Source organism: Lineus longissimus, chromosome 16 (genome assembly GCF_910592395.1).
Source record: "Lineus longissimus chromosome 16, tnLinLong1.2, whole genome shotgun sequence".
Lineage (NCBI taxonomy): Eukaryota > Metazoa > Nemertea > Pilidiophora > Heteronemertea > Lineidae > Lineus > Lineus longissimus.
This window is the reverse complement of record NC_088323.1, coordinates 5445477-5463003: the sequence shown is the minus strand read 5'-3', so window position 1 is coordinate 5463003 and position 17527 is coordinate 5445477. Positions and strand designations below refer to the sequence as shown.

The 17527-nt window shown below is 41.8% G+C and overlaps 3 protein-coding genes across 3 annotated transcripts; 2 read left to right on the top strand and 1 right to left on the bottom strand.

Annotated features, from left to right (window-relative positions):
• Positions 1-33: 33 nt before the first annotated feature.
• Positions 34-4129, top strand: LOC135500803 (ankyrin-3-like). The gene is made up of 10 exons (XM_064792454.1): positions 34-51; positions 694-820; positions 1165-1359; positions 1539-1672; positions 1931-2035; positions 2327-2378; positions 2850-2969; positions 3073-3171; positions 3405-3467; positions 3845-4129. Exons 1-10 carry the CDS (start codon positions 34-36, stop codon positions 4012-4014), a joined length of 1083 nt encoding a protein of 360 aa, XP_064648524.1. The 3' UTR covers positions 4015-4129.
• A 1256-nt stretch (positions 4130-5385) lies between these two features.
• On the bottom strand, positions 5386-10456 carry LOC135500802 (potassium/sodium hyperpolarization-activated cyclic nucleotide-gated channel 1-like). Its single transcript, XM_064792453.1, is given in 12 exon segments — positions 5386-5569; positions 5846-5911; positions 6051-6255; positions 6450-6693; positions 7079-7228; positions 7508-7726; positions 7895-8043; positions 8257-8348; positions 8575-8732; positions 9083-9296; positions 9560-9800; positions 10246-10456. Coding segments are annotated over 12 exon segments (2133 nt in total).
• A 390-nt stretch (positions 10457-10846) lies between these two features.
• Positions 10847-14240, top strand: LOC135500581 (E3 ubiquitin-protein ligase E3D-like). The gene is made up of 8 exons (XM_064792124.1): positions 10847-11023; positions 11274-11591; positions 11943-12187; positions 12361-12469; positions 12760-12874; positions 13080-13204; positions 13324-13462; positions 13770-14240. Exons 1-8 carry the CDS (start codon positions 10902-10904, stop codon positions 13788-13790), a joined length of 1194 nt encoding a protein of 397 aa, XP_064648194.1. The 5' UTR covers positions 10847-10901; the 3' UTR covers positions 13791-14240.
• The last annotated feature ends 3287 nt before the right edge of the window (positions 14241-17527 follow it).

Below are 17527 nucleotides of genomic sequence, written 5' to 3'. Positions count from 1 at the left end.
TTAGCAGCAACCGGATCGTCTGCTTTTTCCAAGATGGCGGATTTGCAGAAAGTGAGGGAAATTTGAAGGAATAAAACTGTCTTCACGCCCTTAATACATCATAATTTCGAAGAAACTGTTGTTAAAAGGCAAGATAGTTAATCACTAAAAACAATGAAATATTGATTGATCCAAGTAGTCGAAGGACGTGTCCACATTCCAGTGCCACACCAGGTCCAGCAAAAATGCCAAATAAGAATAATGATGAAGACGAGGAAAAGCATGGCACTACTGCAGCGCGTGTTACAATACATGAGCACATCCCACATCCCACGGCACATGAAATCAATCATATCATTGCTTGATTGAATATTGATATTCCTTGTCCGCAGAATATGATGAGCGTTTTTGTCTTCGTTTGCCATGGTTGTGCCTATGTCCTTCCTTTCTGGTGTGAACAAAGCCTTCAGTAATCCACCTATTCAGGGGTTAATCAATGTTGCTTCTCTGTCCCAGCACTGGTGAAGACTTAGCTTAAGATGTAGCCGTAGGCTTCTTGTGGCTGCCTATTGGCTATATTATATATTGAGGTGTTTTTAAAATTGTAAACCATTCTGATATTTCATCTTTCCATTTCAGTCCCTTACCTGACATTTCAAAATGGAATGGTTTCAATTTGTGGAGTTTAATCCAGAAAGCCTGCGTCACTTTCAGGATACAGTCAACTGGTGTGCTGGGGTCATGTGGACATATGTCTACCAGTTTCTTATGGTCTTCTGTCATTTCTCCCGACGTAATGTGGCTTATCTACAACAGCTAGTTGGACCATATTTTGAAAGTGGTAGGCATAGCACCCGCATGGTAGTGTTAGACAGTTGCGACCAAATTTGTTTGGGCACTGACTGGTCATGCATTTCACCTGGAACAAACCCTCACGTTACAAAGGATCAATGACAACTGTTGAGGGCTGAAATAACGTCAGGCCAAGTCGCACGATTTAGAGCTTCCTAATGGACAACTGACAATGGTTGTTCTGTTAGTTTCCACCATGTCAGTTGTGCATTTGAGCCTTGCCCTCTGTGGCATTGAGAGGTCAATGGCCTATGATGTGGTTCTGATCACAAGTCGACAGGTTAGCAACGATCTCCTCATTCAGATTTTTCTGAAGTATGTTTTTTCTTTCAGGATCTGAAAAGTTTCTCGAAATGATGAAAGACCCAAGTGATCAGTTTGTACTACTCAAAGTGTTGAAAGACCTACGCGACCGGCTTGCAGCTCTCACTGAGCGCCTGGGAGAACAGTACCCCAATCTTTGGACCCTGAAAACGTTGTGCATTTGTCTTGGTTTTGTGCTTTATTTTGTCCTTGTTGTGGCCACAAGTAAGTATGGGTACTTGTTTAATCTGTTGAAGTAAGTCTGGTTCTCTAGAATGACTAGATGATGCAGTACTGTGATGTGGCTGAAACCAAACAATGCCACTTGTACTGGGAGTGGGAGAGAAAAAAGCCTAAAGCTCCCTACAGCGTACTGACAGTAAAATTTCAAATATTGTTTTCAGCCAAAATCCTGAGGAATGTACCGAAGGATAAAAAGGGAGATGAAAATGACAATGAGCCATCTGAGAAGGAACAAGAAGAAATGGAAGGCAAGGCTGACACTCCTGGTGGTCTTGGCATCTTTGACTTGGCGAAGGTAAGTTGAATAGAACAGTCCCAAACAATATTATCGCTGCTTCGGAGAATGATAAATTAAGAGATCTGTAGATGTTGGCAGTGGGATACTCAGAAGATTATATTCCTAGATATTGTAGAAACTAACCATGGTTATAGCATAATGGCTTACTTAGGTCATTTCACTCGTAAATCTTTGTTTAAAATGGGTTGATGTCAACCAACTGTAGACAAGTCTTTTTATCAATTTTTGATATCGGTGATGTGTCTTCTCATTCAGACTGCCGATCAACCTGGCCACACAGAAGCTGTCATCAAACTGATGCAAACACTCAAACTGGATGTGAACAGAACACTACCTGGGAATGGATTGACACTATTCCTGGTAAGATCAGCATTATAAGAGCATTGTTAGCTAAGAATCCATCTGAAATCTCAACATGCATTTGTACTTTTTGAACTTGGAAAAAAGCATGAATTTATGTGCAACGACAGAGTAAACCGTGTTGCTATCTTCAAATATTTCCCGTCCCTGCCAAGTGGCAATATTTTTCAGCTTGCCTAACCTTTACAGGAAAAACATGAGTTGCTCAGTTTTTGACTGGGAAATGGATTGAATATCGACTCAAAGGTCTCTCTCTCACTTCAATTTTCAAACTCTCGTTGATTATTTCAGTGTGCCTGCATCAGTGGAGAAAGACAGCTTGTAAACTTCATGCTAGAGAAAGGTGCGTAAATCTACAGTGGCTTTCTGTCCACCTTGTCATTCTTGACGTATCAAAGGTAACATCTGCTGCGTTCAATTAGTTCGTCCGCTATGCGGCAGGTGATTAGTTAAGGAACCTGAATTCCTATAATGAGGGATTCATTTTCTGATGGCTAAGCCTAGGATGATACATTGAAAGAATGCAAATACAGTGGAACCTCCCTTAGCGGACACCACTCTATTAAGGACACTTCTTTTGGTCCCAAATTGGTTGTTTCCATTCAATTTGACCTCTCTAATCAGGACACCTCTCTATTAAGGACAGCAATTGTCAGTCCCATGGGTGTCCTTAATAGAGAGGTTCTACTGTATATGGAATCTGAGGTAACAAATATGCTGTACTGGTACAAAATAGCATTCCGAATTTATTGAATTACTGAAACAGCACATGATGGTCAGGAGCAAATTTACAAATTTTGTGTTTTTACCTTAGCTGGAGCAGATATAACTGTATCCACCAAGGCTGGCGACTCCCCTCTCTACCTGGCTACATTTGGTATCATAAACTCGGAGAAGGACCAATATGACCTACTGGAAGATCTCATGAAAGCTGGTAAGTGAGTTAAGTTGCAGGCAGCGCGTTTTCGTCTTCTGGCTTTTAACACACTATAAAGATGACATGTCTGAAAACTACAAATCCTTGAGTTTCTTTGCAGGATGTGACGTGAATGCGCAGAACAGCTCTGGTTACACGTGCCTACACCGAGCAGCGAGTAAAGGAATTGTTCCTCTTATCAAATTCCTGTTGAAACATGGTAAGGATAAGAAGCATTCTGTGCCGAATCAGTAACATCTTTATGACCTTGGCACCATGACTGGAATTAAAGGAAGAGGAAATAGTGCAAAGGAAGTGTACTTCAAGATAGAAATACGATGTCCATGTATTTGCTCTGCCTGCTTCCGAGGCTTAACTCATCAGTCTCCACTCTCTTTGTTTCACAGCAGCCTGTCAATAGATGTTTTGGAAATGATGATTTTATATTTGCAGGAGCTGATCCGTACATCTCTAACACTGCAGGCATTTACCCTATTGACAGTGCAATCAGTGCAAGTAAGTTCATTCAAGTGTAGAGGTTCTTCACGTGATGTTTTGACAGCTACCTGCCAATGCATTTCCTTTACGTCGTGACCACGTGCGACGGCCAATATGGCAGTGCAAAACAATTGGCAACGTCATCATGTGACGTCAGTGAGGAACCTCTGTAGTCCCCTTGGTATGTAGAAATGGGTTTTGGCCAAAAAACACCCAGCTCAAGTTATCTGGCATAAATTAAGATAAGATTGGGACTATGCTTGAAAGTTATTGATATGGAAATTGCCATAACAAGCCATGCAACATAATTTCATGCGGTTGCAATGACTTTTGGTTTAGATCATTCTCTTACATGTCTGATGCATGGGCTAAGGAAGTCTTATTCATCATTGCAGGTCACTTGCATGCAGCAGACCTCCTCGTCATTCACCTGAAGACAGAAAACGTATGGGACATTGTCGAACCCCACACTCCTGCAAAAGCCGATCTCGGTCTGCCGAGTCCCCACCGAAAACACCTCATCGAGTCAACTAAGTCAAAGAGGAAAGTTGTTCTGCGAAAATGAAAGGGATGCCAAGAGTTAGACGAGAGTGTGACACCATTGTTTCTTGCATTGCGATTACTGTTTCCAATTACTCCGGGAACGAGCGAGACAAATCGTACACATGGTGATTATAATCAAGTATAGATTAGAGAAGCTATACACATGTTCATGTACATTTCAACTGTTTGTTTTATGATTCTGAAAATTAGTATTATACAAGTTAAATAGCTTGTAAAAGTTGATGTACGTACCTTTACTATTGTTAGTTTGATTTGAAATCATCTATCGGTCGTCATATAAACCACATATTCATAATGTACTGGTACGACGTTATGTCATCTTGTAATATGCTTTTAAAAGATAATGTTGCTTTGTTCAAATGTGTATGTTTTTGAATAAATTATTTTCTATGATAAACACTTGGCTCGATAATTGTTCTATGTATTTCACTGAGTGCTACCTACTGGTGACAAGATATCACCTTGGACATAAAAACGTCTTCGCTAAACTATCTAGATTCATGTCCAAACATCCATATAATGACCTGTAATGCTGCTGAAACTGGGAATACTTGGCCAACAATATTCAATATTCAAAATGATAACGAACGAATGTTTCAAATTCAATTTTTTCATCACCGACCATTCACCTACAAAATATTTGGATAGCTGCATATATTATGATACTATTGACACTATGTACAAATAAACACTATGATGCTGAATCTTTTATGAATAACAATAATTATTTCAAATTTCTTGCCAAAGATATAGGACTATAATGATTAGATATTTATTAAAAAAACGTTGGGATGAGCAATTCACTAAGCATGCTAAGATAATGATTATATTACATTTGATCAACCATCACTGCGTGAATAAATGAAACCAATGTCTTATTACTTCTTTCTAGTAAAACAATCATTTACGATCGACAATTTCCTCAATGGCACAGAGTCCAGTGAATGGAGCAGGAGCACTGACATATTGAGATAATCTATCATATTGTCTATCACATACTCTCCTCTGAACCACACAAACATAACAATGTGTGATCCGCAATCTACATTAGCATTTAACAGTGCTGTGATCAATGTCTGCGGGCCAAAGTCTTCGTTGTCTGTCTACAGTAGAATTTGCCTTGATATGAACCAAACAAGGTGATTCCAACAAAAGCAATGAGTAATTTTTAGCGAATTTAAGTGTTCTATGACAGGCCATAGCAAGTAACCATCCAACTCGGATTCATCTCGGGCAGTCTCTACTGTCCTTGCTTTGGTACTATCCTCCCAGGCAGGCCTTTGGGAACATGCTGGCTCAGTTCATTATAAGATTCATCCTCTTGTCACATCCAGTCCACATCTAGAGAAGATGGTTCAAATATTTTGCAACACTAGTCATCTTCCCTCCTTGTGTCTTGAACGCTCCATGTGCCAAGTTTTTGTGGACGTTCCTCCCGCGAAAGCGTATTTTCGACGCTATCTGTAGTTGGTCCTAAAGCCTCTCCATAATCTGCATCCCCAGCTCGATCAGTATTCTCGTCCTCGCTGATACGACACAAGCTCAAGCTATTGGGCCTGAAAAGAGTTTAAATACATGTAGAAGTTGCTACAGCGTGGAGGTCAATCTAAATCTGTAATATTGAGTATAGTGAAGAAGAGCGTGAATAATTTTCTTGTCTATTCAGAATGAGAATGTCAAAGTGTCTGCAATGATCTTGTGACAGCACTGTCTGTTCAGGCTGTCCCGCTTGGCATGTTACCCTTGCACTTCAACCCCGAGCCCGGGACTTTCACCTAGTACAATATATTCACGAAAGAAGTGTCAGTGTACAAGTTCAGTATGGAACTTACCTTGGGTCTTCCCCGACAACTCCCACCGAGGCACCCTTGTTTTGTATTTTATTTAGCCTGTCAGTTCTGAAAAGAAAAGGACATGTTAAAGAAAAGAAAAAAAGCCAATGAAGCCGAATTCCACTGATGCGTCAAGATGATGATCGTGATATCACACTGGCAGCTTAAGTTAAACAACAAATACAGTGTTCTCCTTTCTACTTACATCTCCACATCTGATGGCAAGGGTTCACGGCTGTGCCTCTTGATGCTCATGAGTCGATCCCGAACAACTTTCTCCATGTGTTTGCGCATGTAGGGGAAATCTAGGAGCACAGAATTGAAGTGGTTTCTGGTCAAACGGTAGCAGTCGCACACCTCTACTGCTTTAACAGAGGCCACCCTTCGTTCATCCATCAGCAGGGCAATTTCTACGAAATGGAAATCATAACAGCTAGATTAGCGTGAAAAATAACTGACTTGCCAAACCTCAATTCTTTAGGCCAGGATGTGCCTAATTCTACATATAAATCTATTTCAGGATCTTTTGCCGATGTAGGATCCATCTATCTGCATGTTGAACAAGTTGAAAACATTGCATAACTGCAATGCATCTTTTACTTACCCCCAAAGTGACTACCATCCACCAGACGGTTGACCACCTGTCCACTCGGAAGGATCACCTCCACCTTCCCATACTCGACAAAGTACATACAGCTTCCCCTCTTGCCTGCCTCAATGATGTAATCTCCAGGCATGAATACCTCAAATTTGAGATGAGATATGATATCCAGTATGAACTCTGGAGGACCATTTGAAAGAAAGGAGACTTTCTTCACCAAATTCTGGCAGTTGTGCGACATGATTTCCTGAAAGAAGACAAAGCATTGTACCGGTAGACCTATCCAGAAATGTTGACGGGATTCATGCTATAGCTTAGCCCCCCCCCCTCCCAGGACCACAGGCGCACTTATTTACGCTGAAAGGGTGGATGTCGTCCTGGGTGCCGACAAATGGCACCAAGGTTTGAGATCGACTGGACAATAAGCACCCTGGGTGCCATTACACTAGACAAACAGCACCCAGTGGCAGTACAGAAACGTCGTCCCTAAGATCCGTAAGCCAGGCAAAAAGAAGCTGGGTACTATTTGTCTAGTGTAATGGCACCCAGGGTGTTTATTGTCCAGTCGATCTCGAACCTGGGTACCATTTGTCGGCACCCAGGACGACATCCACCCTTTCAGCCTTATTTACCTTCTTCAGGACATGTGACATGCTCATGTTGAGAATGTCCTCCTCGTCGAAGTACTTCCTCTGATACTTGTGTTCATAGTAGTCAAAAACCCGCTGCTGAAGCCTCATCGGGAGACGCCGATACTTCATGTATTCTTTAACTTGCGTCACCTGGAAAATATGATTGAAAGATGCAGCACCTTTGAGGAACCTCGTAAATCTTACCATGGCAGACAGGACTTGGACATGAGGGATCATTCAGCTGTCGATTCTGCCAGCGTGCAGGGCAAATTCCCTGTGCTCCTTATCTGACTCGTTACTGTCAGCAAGTGCATTTTTAGCAGGATTCGGGTTTGAGGTACACCCATTCCCACCTTAAAGTTGGTTCAAAGTATATTGGTCAACGTTTGTACATTACATCTGTCCAACTGGTTTTCATCCACCTCTCACCTTTTCATTATAAACTCTCCCAGCAGCGTCCATATTGACGAGAAGAGATGACATGTGACCAATGAAGAGAGCGTAAAACGTTGCCCCCACCATCATGCTCAGCATAACCGTCCATTGATCCACGACGTGAAATGGCGGTTTACTGCCATACCCAATGCTCAGCATATGAGACATGGCTCTGAACAATGAACTGGTGTATTTCTCTCCAGCAGTTGCATTCTGAAAATAAAGTTTTCAGTTCAATTTCGAATAGATTAACTTGGGAGGATACAGGTGGGGCTAGTATCTATTCACATCAGCCTTAACATCAAAATGACTCAGAATCATTTTGGATCATGCATCCTTTTTTTGTCCCACCTGGTAGAAGGGTGAAATCCGCAAGCTTACCTTGAGACCGTCTATCATAACCCATGATTTCTCAGGAAATTCGGCGATGAATACACTTAGGTATTGAATGCATCCATTCCAGTGAGACACCATCATTATAAGAAAAATCAAGTTGAACACTCGGATGACACTTCCATCTAAGTTGATTGCTTCTGCAACAGCCTGAAAATATAACAAGGAAAACCATTACCATTTGATAGAGTGAAGACTCTCTTTACGAAAACTTCTGTTAGCCGGATATATCCTCTCTATTGGGGCAAATTCGTTCCCAGCCAAATGTATGTTTATCAGTAAATATTTGGTCCTGGCCAAATAGGTTTTATCTGGATGAAACAAAGTCGTTTATTCTTGGTTAGACCTACACTACACTACATTTACCTCCTCCAGTCTGTTGATGTATCTCAACAATCTCAGCATGCGAAGAACTCGAAGAAGACAGAGTAGTTTTGTCAGCCTGGAATAAGAAATGGAACCAACAAGATTAGAGAACCTGATGTAACTATTGTAATAAAAGCGTCTTTTCTCCTGAGGGATTAAAGAGGTCAGTAGTGTCCTTCATAAAGAGGGTGTCCTTAGTAGAGAGGTGTCCTCTAAGGGTGGTTTCACTGTATATATATTTTAACGTCACTGTACATGGATAAAATACAACACAGCCCAAACTAGAATGATTAAAAACTCACTTCAATATTCTAAAGGCAAGAATAGTGTCTTCATTCTCCAGGCCTGTCCCTCCTGTGAACAGCATGTACAACTGATCAAATGGTACTGAAGACAGGATGTCAAGGGAAAACCATGTTTTAGCGTAGTGTCTCGCTACTTCCGTCCCGTCTAAAATCACCTGAAGGAATCACAGAATCATATTCAGTGACATCACAATCTACATTAAACTGAAGTTTAGAATTTCAAACAATCACGCGTGTCTCATTTTGTCTGGTGGTTAACATTGCACAATTTAGGAGCAAAATCAGATTGCTCACAGGAATCTTGGGCTTCAATTCAACTAAATAATTTGTTCTTTTGGTCAGGTTGGAAGCTTAGATTTTGATATTTTGTTAAGATTGAAGTTTTCCTCTATTTGTTCTGGTGGTAAGAAACTTTTATAAGTCTTAGTGATCTGGTAGCTCACCAGACCAAAAAAGATTAAGGGCTGCTCCAGTCTTGCACAATTAGATGATAGGCCCTACAAACCTTCTCAGTCCACTCATTCAGATACCCTGTCCGAAAGTTCAAGATGATGTCAATGAGAAAGACAAAGTCAAAAGCCAGCATGATGATGTTCAGAGTATGGTTGTAGTCGGCTTCGAGTCCTTCGGCTTGGACTTCAGAGAAGAAGGAGATATTGATGGGCAGTATGATGATATCAGTCATCAGGACTGCGACCATGAACATGTCCCAGTACCACCTAGGAATTTAAGAAAAGAGTTATTTAGTTAGCCAACCGGACGATTTTTGAAAATGAAATGGTCCAGGGACCATGTGCTCACCTCGGGAAATGTAAAATATGAACATTTTTTGAAAATTTTCTTTATCACATGGAAGATAATGTCAGTCTGAGTACTGAACCAACATTTGGGGTGAAAACATCTAAGTCTAGTTGATTTAGAGGGAACATTCAAGTCTGACCATTGCATCAGGGCAGAAAAAGAACCTTCAATATCAGCATACCTGAATGAACTGAATGGATGAATAATGAATTTGCTCCAGCCAGACAACTGCCTGGTACGTTCTGAAGTTATTGCAGCCCCACTGCGGAAGACCTTCTGCGTCATCTGATTGTTAGGGGAGACCCTGAACCATTTTGCCAACTGCTCATCACAAGGTGTTTCACCTGCCTTCTTTTTTTTGGCCCTGGTGTACGCTTTCAGGGAAGACAACCCCATTATTATGCTCATCCTCCTCGTTTCAGCTGAAAAAATGCCAAATAAAACCTTTTTTACAAGTTGTAGTACACTTCACAGTTGCACAGGGGTGGATACAGAAGACCATGCATGACAAAAGCCGGGTGAGGGCGCCGAAGTATTTTTTGTGGCCAATTCCCCTCTTTCTTGATCAGCACCTCTCTCAGTCTACCAGTGTCAAGTACAGGCATGATGGGGACGTGCCAATCCCAATTATCATAAAATTCATATGTCTTCTGATGTGATGTTATTTGGGCCCCTACCCTAGGCACATAGTGACTTGAGTCAACGAGTGTGACCCAGGAATCATCAATTCGACAATTGAGATGGGTGGACAGGTACTTTTTCAGTTCAAAATGTTCATGGAAGCATGCTACCCTGGCCTTGGGCTGGCTTGGCCTGACCACCAGTGACCAGTGACCCGGACCATGGCTTAGTGCTGAATTGTCCTACCTTCCCCATCATCATCATTCGATTCCGCCTCAACATCAACGAAAGGGTCTGCAGCATTATGGCTAAATCGTCTCACTAAATCTTCTACCACTTCCTTTGGTACAGGCAATTCATCATCTTCTTCTGAAGCGTTTGGGACATCTTCGAGCCCCACTCCCAGCTCCACTTCCAAATCTGGGCCTGGACCGACCTTCCCTTTACTTGATAACATTTCAACGTTTTATGGCGCTCACACAACACAAGCAGCCACTAAAATACTCAGGTCTATTGACTATTATCTATTTTCGAGCATAGACGTCACGAAAGTGACATTTCAGACCACTATCAGGTCGAAAAATCGGAGAAAATGCGGTTGCTGAACCTAAAAGCGTCCAGCGACCACACCCATGACACCCTGCCATTGATTTCCGGCAACAATGCCATGTGCGTTCTATTTAAATTTCGCGCGTGCTGTGACGACATATTTTCCATACTCACAAGCAGGTAGCGATTGTCGGGGATCAGTGCGTGCAATCAGCGTGGACATTTTGCACTTTTGCGACCTGGTACCATGTATGCACAACGTGAAGGAATTCCCATCTTTCACGAGGGATTCCCCAGTTAAAGGGAACTGCATCAGATTTCAACATTTTCACTCAACAAATCTGTCTGATGGCATGAATGAAGCGAATATGGCCGACGAAAGCCAGTACAGCAGATCAGCTGTTCCTATACTTTATGTAGAAATGAAACCACGTCTGTCTGTTGTGCAATTCGTCTTGTATGGTTGTTTGAAAAGGTAAACACCACCACAATGGTCTGTGACAATGGTCTGTCCCATTAATTTTTTTTCAAGTCAACTTCATCATGACATCAATCGTCATTTTTTCGCGGCAACCTCTGAAAGGGCCAATTTTGTAGGATATGCATGCCAAGCATTCTGAAAGAGGGAGGGCAGGTATAGGTCGATGTTGTCATGGGATTGATTGATTCTGCGATGCGTTCTCTAATGTCACTAATAATAACGAGTAATCCTTTTCCATATTCAGCTATTCCATAATCCGTGCTGAGAAAAATACCCTAACTGTTCGCGTTCCCCTGGCTGGCAGAAGAGAACAATACAAATTTACAGATTTCACAGTCGACCCCTTGTCGTCTAACGGACTCAATGTCGTCTCCGGTGGAGAGATGCAGTGGAGAATGACGCTAAAGTCATTGTTCGGTGACAAGGTCAATGAAACTGCGAATATAGAGGAGAACAGTTTGGTCACCAAGAGAATAGTGTCTGAGGTACAGAGCCTGCTTGAGCATGGAGGAGTTGCTGTCTCATGTCGGAATTGTGGAAAGAAATTATTTGTCAGGGACAGGTACCAACCATATCTTTTTCAACTTCTTCTAATATTTTTTGGTAAATTAATAAATGATAACAGATCTGTTATGCCAATTTTTGGTTCAAGATGAACAGTGAGATGTTTATGATCTTAGCTGAACACTCAGGTTTATGAGAGTTTCTTGAAACTCTATGTATAAAGACTCTTCAAATTGGAAAAGCATTAAATCTAGAGACTGGACTTGTAAAAAAGGTGTTGACCTAACAACTAACTTTTCCAGTGGTTATCTTGTTTAACATCTTGTTCGCTGTGTAAGGTGGGATGGAACAATGAACAAGGGTGTTATGGGGTTAGATACTTATAAAAAACCCATTTCTTCCACTCCAGGCCATTTTCGAAAGTCCTCCCTCTGCCGTCTGACGGTTGGCAAGAAGTTGCGGAGAATTGGTTCTGCCACAAGGAAAAGGACGATGTTCCCGAGATCAGCAGGTTGCAACCACGGCAGGATGAAATACTTATCGGAGAGACAGACTTCTATATGGCGCTGAATAAGAGTGTTTCTCACTGTTTTAGATTGAAGGAGAATTCTGGGGACCTTGTGTGTGACAGGTGTGCTAGAGTGATAGGGGCAGGTAAGGATGCTACAAACCAGTTTATTTAACTTTCAGTGTAAATCTTTTTAGTAAGGCCAAGTGCTGGCTTTAGTATTCGCTAAAGAAGGTTGCCAGTTTTAAAGATAGTAGTCTGGACTTGAAGATTTGTATCACATCCCCTCACGTGATACGCATACCATGTTGCCTTACAGGTTATAAAGACCATGATATATTGTTTGCCGAGGTCTACATCCATTCTGTCATAGTGACGTCTTCAAAAGAAAACGAAGAAAAGACAACTATTTCAAGTTTAACAACGAAGTAAGTAGTTGTGAGCCGAGTTCTTGTAATAGCGAGCCTATATCTCTTATAAACCTTGCTGTTAAATCTCGTTCCTCACTTGATCCCCAGAGCTATGTCTCAATTGATGCTCTGTTGGGCTATATAGCCAGTCTCTCTGTGTCACATGAGCCTCTCCTCAGTCTGGGTTCCTCCCTGATTCATGGCAACGTGGAAAATTGATTCACAACATGGCCAAATTTCAAAATGTACAGGAGTGGCAAGTTCGGTATTTACCCTCCTTTAATATTGTCCTCCCTTGATATTTTCAGCCAGTATTGTGATGTGCTCTTCAGCCGGCTCCTCCTCGATCAAGCCCAGGTCTTCACCAGTTTCAGATTTATTGTCGAAAGTAAAGTTGGAGGCAAATTTAAACCTTTTATATTGGTGAGTTGGTTTCTTCGAGTGCTCGGATGCTTCATTACAGTGATAATGATAGATAGATGTAGGGCAGAAAATGCATGAAAGCAGCTTTATTTACGAAATGTGATACTACTAAACCAAACTGGGCTCAAGTTTGTCAGTAAATCTAAAACATTCATAGGTTTAAAAGTATTTGTTTGAGTTGAGTGGAGCATTTTGTTTTTTTCAGGTGTGGTTGATGGACCAGCAAGCCTACCTGGGGACGCCAGACGTCGACACCTCGGCTAAAGAAGTGGTATTTGTGCCTGTAGTGAAGTTGCTGTACCAAGGATGCATAGGAGGCAGGAATAAAGAGTAAGTTCTTGGTGTGCAAGTAGACCTCTGATATATCCTTGTATGTGGCACTGTGAGTCATATCCCTTTTCCAGACCCATACAGAACATGTGACAACAAGTTTTCTTGATATTTTTCAGAACGGCTGAGCTATGGTCGCGTGACATGACGGTCCACAGTATTGAGCTTCCTTCTTCACTCTGCCTCAAGGTGTTATCGTCTCTGATTGAAGCGACAAAGCAAGTGCCGCCTTCCTTAAGATACCTTAATGGATTTCATGTGAGTTGAACTCGATTTAGAGTGGGAGTGTAAAAGTCTACTAACGCCAAAATATCATGCTTCAAGAACTTATTTTCGTGGCACGCGTCACGAAGACAAATTTTCTATCATCTAAGGGGCATGAAACAAAGCATAAAATGAACATTTTTACCAAGATTAACTGTATCAATGTTACTGCTTCTACTGAGCAGCTGTGACTTCCCTGTGGTCACTCTTGGAAAAGTGTTGTGCTTCGGTTCTTGCGGGTTTGAGTCAGAGATTTTTGTAAAGCCCTTTATACAATGTAACAATCAATTTCTGATTTCAGGTTGGTCATTTGAGGAGATGACCCGCGAAAAGGTGGCGATATTTATGAGTTCGTTGCTTGAAAATCAGGAATATTGACGCTGTTGTACAATGGAATCTCCCTTCAATTTAGAAGCTGCTGTGTACTGTATAAAAATGCGAGATTATGGTGAAGTGTATACTTTTTGTGAAAGCACTGCCAAATGCAAACTTAAAATGTGAAAATATTGACTCAGAACATTTCTCCGTTTATAAGTTATGAATTTGTATCAGGTACTGCATTTAAATCGTGGCCATATTGCTGTTGTACAGATGTGTTCATTGCAATGCGAGAACTTGAATCGTACAGGTGTAGTTTAAATCATGTGCATTTTATCAGATTGAAAATGGAAACTGGCAGCTTATTTTGCCTTTTGGTACACATTTCTCTCCTAAAAAAAGAGTGCCTTATACCCTTTACAAGTATTTGAATATTTCAATAAAATTATTTTGAACGGTTCAATTCGATTTTTCTTGTCTTTGATTTATTGGCTCCGTAAAAAGATTTGCCTGGTTGGATGACCGCAGAGGAGTAATGGCACTAGCCGATGCAGTGGGTCACCTCACTAGCCTTGTGGCCACTGCAATCGCACCTCACTGGTGAATCTACTACATATACTGTTTACAGGCCATTGTAGTGTGGCTTCACGTCATGTCATCATCACCTGCAATGCTGAATGGATAAAACATAACAAAGCAATACCAAATGACAATGACAGCATTTGATTCAGTTGAGAATGCTGGCATGACCAATTCAAAGTCACAAAACAAAACAATCAGATGAGGAGAGTCTTGCACAGAAAATGATTCCATGTAGTTTGAATGGATGCAATTTGCATTCTTCCCTATTCAGTCTGATGAGGACATAATGTCACAGCCAGAAGGCTGGCAGGAGCACTCCAAAGAACCAAATAAGTCCTCCTAATAAGGACTATATTGCACAGTGAAAGATCCTTTGTTGTTTGAGTATTATTTCCATCCTTCCCTGTTCAGTGTGAAGAGGACAAAGTCACAAACAGAATGCTCTGCATTAGTCTGATAAGGACAAAGCTAAGTTACAACTAGAAGGCTGGTATGACCAAACGGCCATCCTCACAAGGACTGTCTTAGGAGGAGTTGTAGACTGTGAAAATGTCCTCCCTCAATCGGCCAAATTGAGCCAATTGCGACCCCAGCTGCAATGGAAACACAAAACAAGTATGCTGGGCTGTTTAACCGACCAACAGTATCATTCCCACTGAACAGGATGCTGGTCCAAACCATCTTTCTAAGGTCTGTCTTGCACAGAGAACGATCTCTTGTTGGTTGATCCCCCTATTCAGTCTGATGAGGACAAGTCACTGCCAGATTGCTGGTATGACCATTCAAAGGCACAAACGACAGAGAGAGAGAGATCCCTTGTTGTTAAACTCCATGCTCCCCTATTCAGTCTGATGAGGACAAGTCACTGCCAGATTGCTGGTATGACCAATCAAAGGCACAAACGACAGAGAGAGAGATCCCTTGTTGTTAAACTCCATGCCCCCTATTCAGTCTGATGAGGACAAGTCACTGCCAGATTGCTGGTATGACCATGCAAAGGCACAAACGACAGAGAGAGAGATCCCTTGCTGTCAAACTCCATGCTCCCCTATTGAGTCTGATGAGGACAAAGAGAAGACTGGTATGACCACTTCAAAGGCACAAACAAACTATCCTTGGAGGGCTGTCTCGCATAGAGAAAGGTGCCTTGTTGTTTGATTATATACCTCCATGCTCCACTATTTAGTCTGATGAGAACAAAGTCACAGCTAGAATGCTGGTATGACGACTTCAAAAGCACATAACAAACCATCTTACTGAGGTATGTCTTGCACAGAGAAAGATTCCTTGTTATATACCTCCATGCTCCCCTATTTAGTCTGATGAGGACAAAGCCACTGCCAGATTGCTGGTATGACCAATCAAAGGCACAACCAAACTATCATTTTTAACACTGTCTGACGTCAGAGAGAGATCCGTTCTTGCTAAACTCCATGCTCCCCTATTTAGTCTGATGAGGACAGAGTCACATCTAGAAGACTGGAAAGACCATTTCAAAGACACAAACATACTCATCGTTTCTAGTTCTTCTTAGCGTTTGATTTTCTTTTCATGGCTACTACAGAACCAAGCATTATTATGTCTCTAATAAACCTGGCTGTCATCTCTTTTCCCTCCCTTGATCCCCAGAGCTCTGTCTCCATTGATGCACTGTATGGCCCTGTTGCCAGTCACTCGATCCCAGAGTGGGCCTGGAGCACATGGTCTGGTGTTAAGTCTGCAGTGGCCTGCCCTAAGACGAAAGATTGTAGTCGCCTCTTTTCTGTCAACATGGTCAATGCCATGATGAGGACAAAGTCACTGCCAGATTGCTGGTATGACCATTCAAAAGCACAAACAAACTATCATTTTAAACACTGTCTGAGGGTGTTGCATCTAAGGTCCCCAGTCTTCTCTCTTGCCAGGTGTTTTGTGGGCTTGTTTCAGGAGCGTCTTGTGATCCCTGTAAGAGGTTCTGGATTCTTCCTGATGTTGTTGGCTTCCAACGTTCACAAGTAGATCAGCTATGAAGTTTCCTGCGATGCAACAGTGGGCAAGGATTTAGTGAATCACGACTCTGCTGTAATGGGGCAGTTTCATGAGACTGGCTTTGAGCTTGAAGAGGACTAACTCACAACTGGGGCCCGTCAAGGGAACATCATGAGGGGTTCTTTTGCCACCACAAGCTACAGATTGAATCATATAGCCATCCTCTGGTTTTAGCAGTCTACTCTAGCTGAGTATGCACAGAGAACAAGAGAGAAATTTAAAAACCTCAGTTTATTTTATTCACATTTTCCAGTAGATAGATCAATATTACAAGTGGCATATGAATCAACTTGACAATGGCTATTTTGGTTTATATTCACAATTATTTACATCGTGAAGATTTTAATTTGTACATGATCAAATGCAAATATAAAACAATACAGTTACAGACTCAAAAGCAAATTTCAAAGTATCTTTGTGTCCCTGGTAATGAACAGACAAGATGAGTTTCAGCCCATCAAAGTTATTTTCTCCTCACCTTTACAAGCATTGCCAGGCACTGAGCCAGAAAGCTGCAGAAGCTATGGGGCAACCAAACAGCATTATCGCAGGGAGCTAAGACAACTAGAGTGTCTTGAACCTTGGACCTCCTGGTCGTCAGATAGATAATGAAATGGCCAGGGCCATTGTGCTCACCTCATGCGGAGGAAAGATGGATAAAGAGCATGGTATTGTGTCATGTAGTGTTAGGTTTGATGTAGGTCCAAGCAATTACAATTTCCCCAAAATGGCCAATTTACAATACATTCGACCTCTGTGACCTTGAAAAGTAGGTCAAATCAAAGAAGACCCGGGTGACACATTGAATGGTTGTTAGAATTAGATGTACCTATGATATAAAATTGGTGCCAATCGGGCAAGTCATTACTAGGAATAATGGCATTTTGAAGAATTTAGGATTTGGCCCCCTCCCTGGAGGCCAAACGGCAAATCAGGTCGCACCAAACTTCGGTACCTGAGATCACCTGACCAAGGGGTACATGTGTACTTAATTTGTGATCAATAGTCATTGCAGTTAAGAAACGTGCCATAGTCACGGCCTGACGGCGAATTTACGCCATTTGACCTCTGTGACCTTGACACGAAGGTCAAATTAAAAACCTGTGTGACATATACTGTATGGTGGTTAGA

What these genes read in the sequence shown, in the direction of transcription:
- LOC135500803 (XM_064792454.1), top strand. An exon ending in GCATCTTTGACTTGGCGAAG is followed by an intron (nt 1,673 to 1,930) that starts GTAAGTTGAATA and finishes CTTCTCATTCAG; the next exon opens with ACTGCCGATCAACCTGGCCA. An exon ending in ATGGATTGACACTATTCCTG is followed by an intron (nt 2,036 to 2,326) that starts GTAAGATCAGCA and finishes TGATTATTTCAG; the next exon opens with TGTGCCTGCATCAGTGGAGA.
- LOC135500581 (XM_064792124.1), top strand. Translation starts at nt 10,902, where the DNA reads ATGAATGAAGCGAATATGGCCGACGAAAGCCAGTACAGCAGATCAGCT. An exon ending in ATAGGAGGCAGGAATAAAGA is followed by an intron (nt 13,205 to 13,323) that starts GTAAGTTCTTGG and finishes GATATTTTTCAG; the next exon opens with AACGGCTGAGCTATGGTCGC. An exon ending in GATACCTTAATGGATTTCAT is followed by an intron (nt 13,463 to 13,769) that starts GTGAGTTGAACT and finishes TTCTGATTTCAG; the next exon opens with GTTGGTCATTTGAGGAGATG.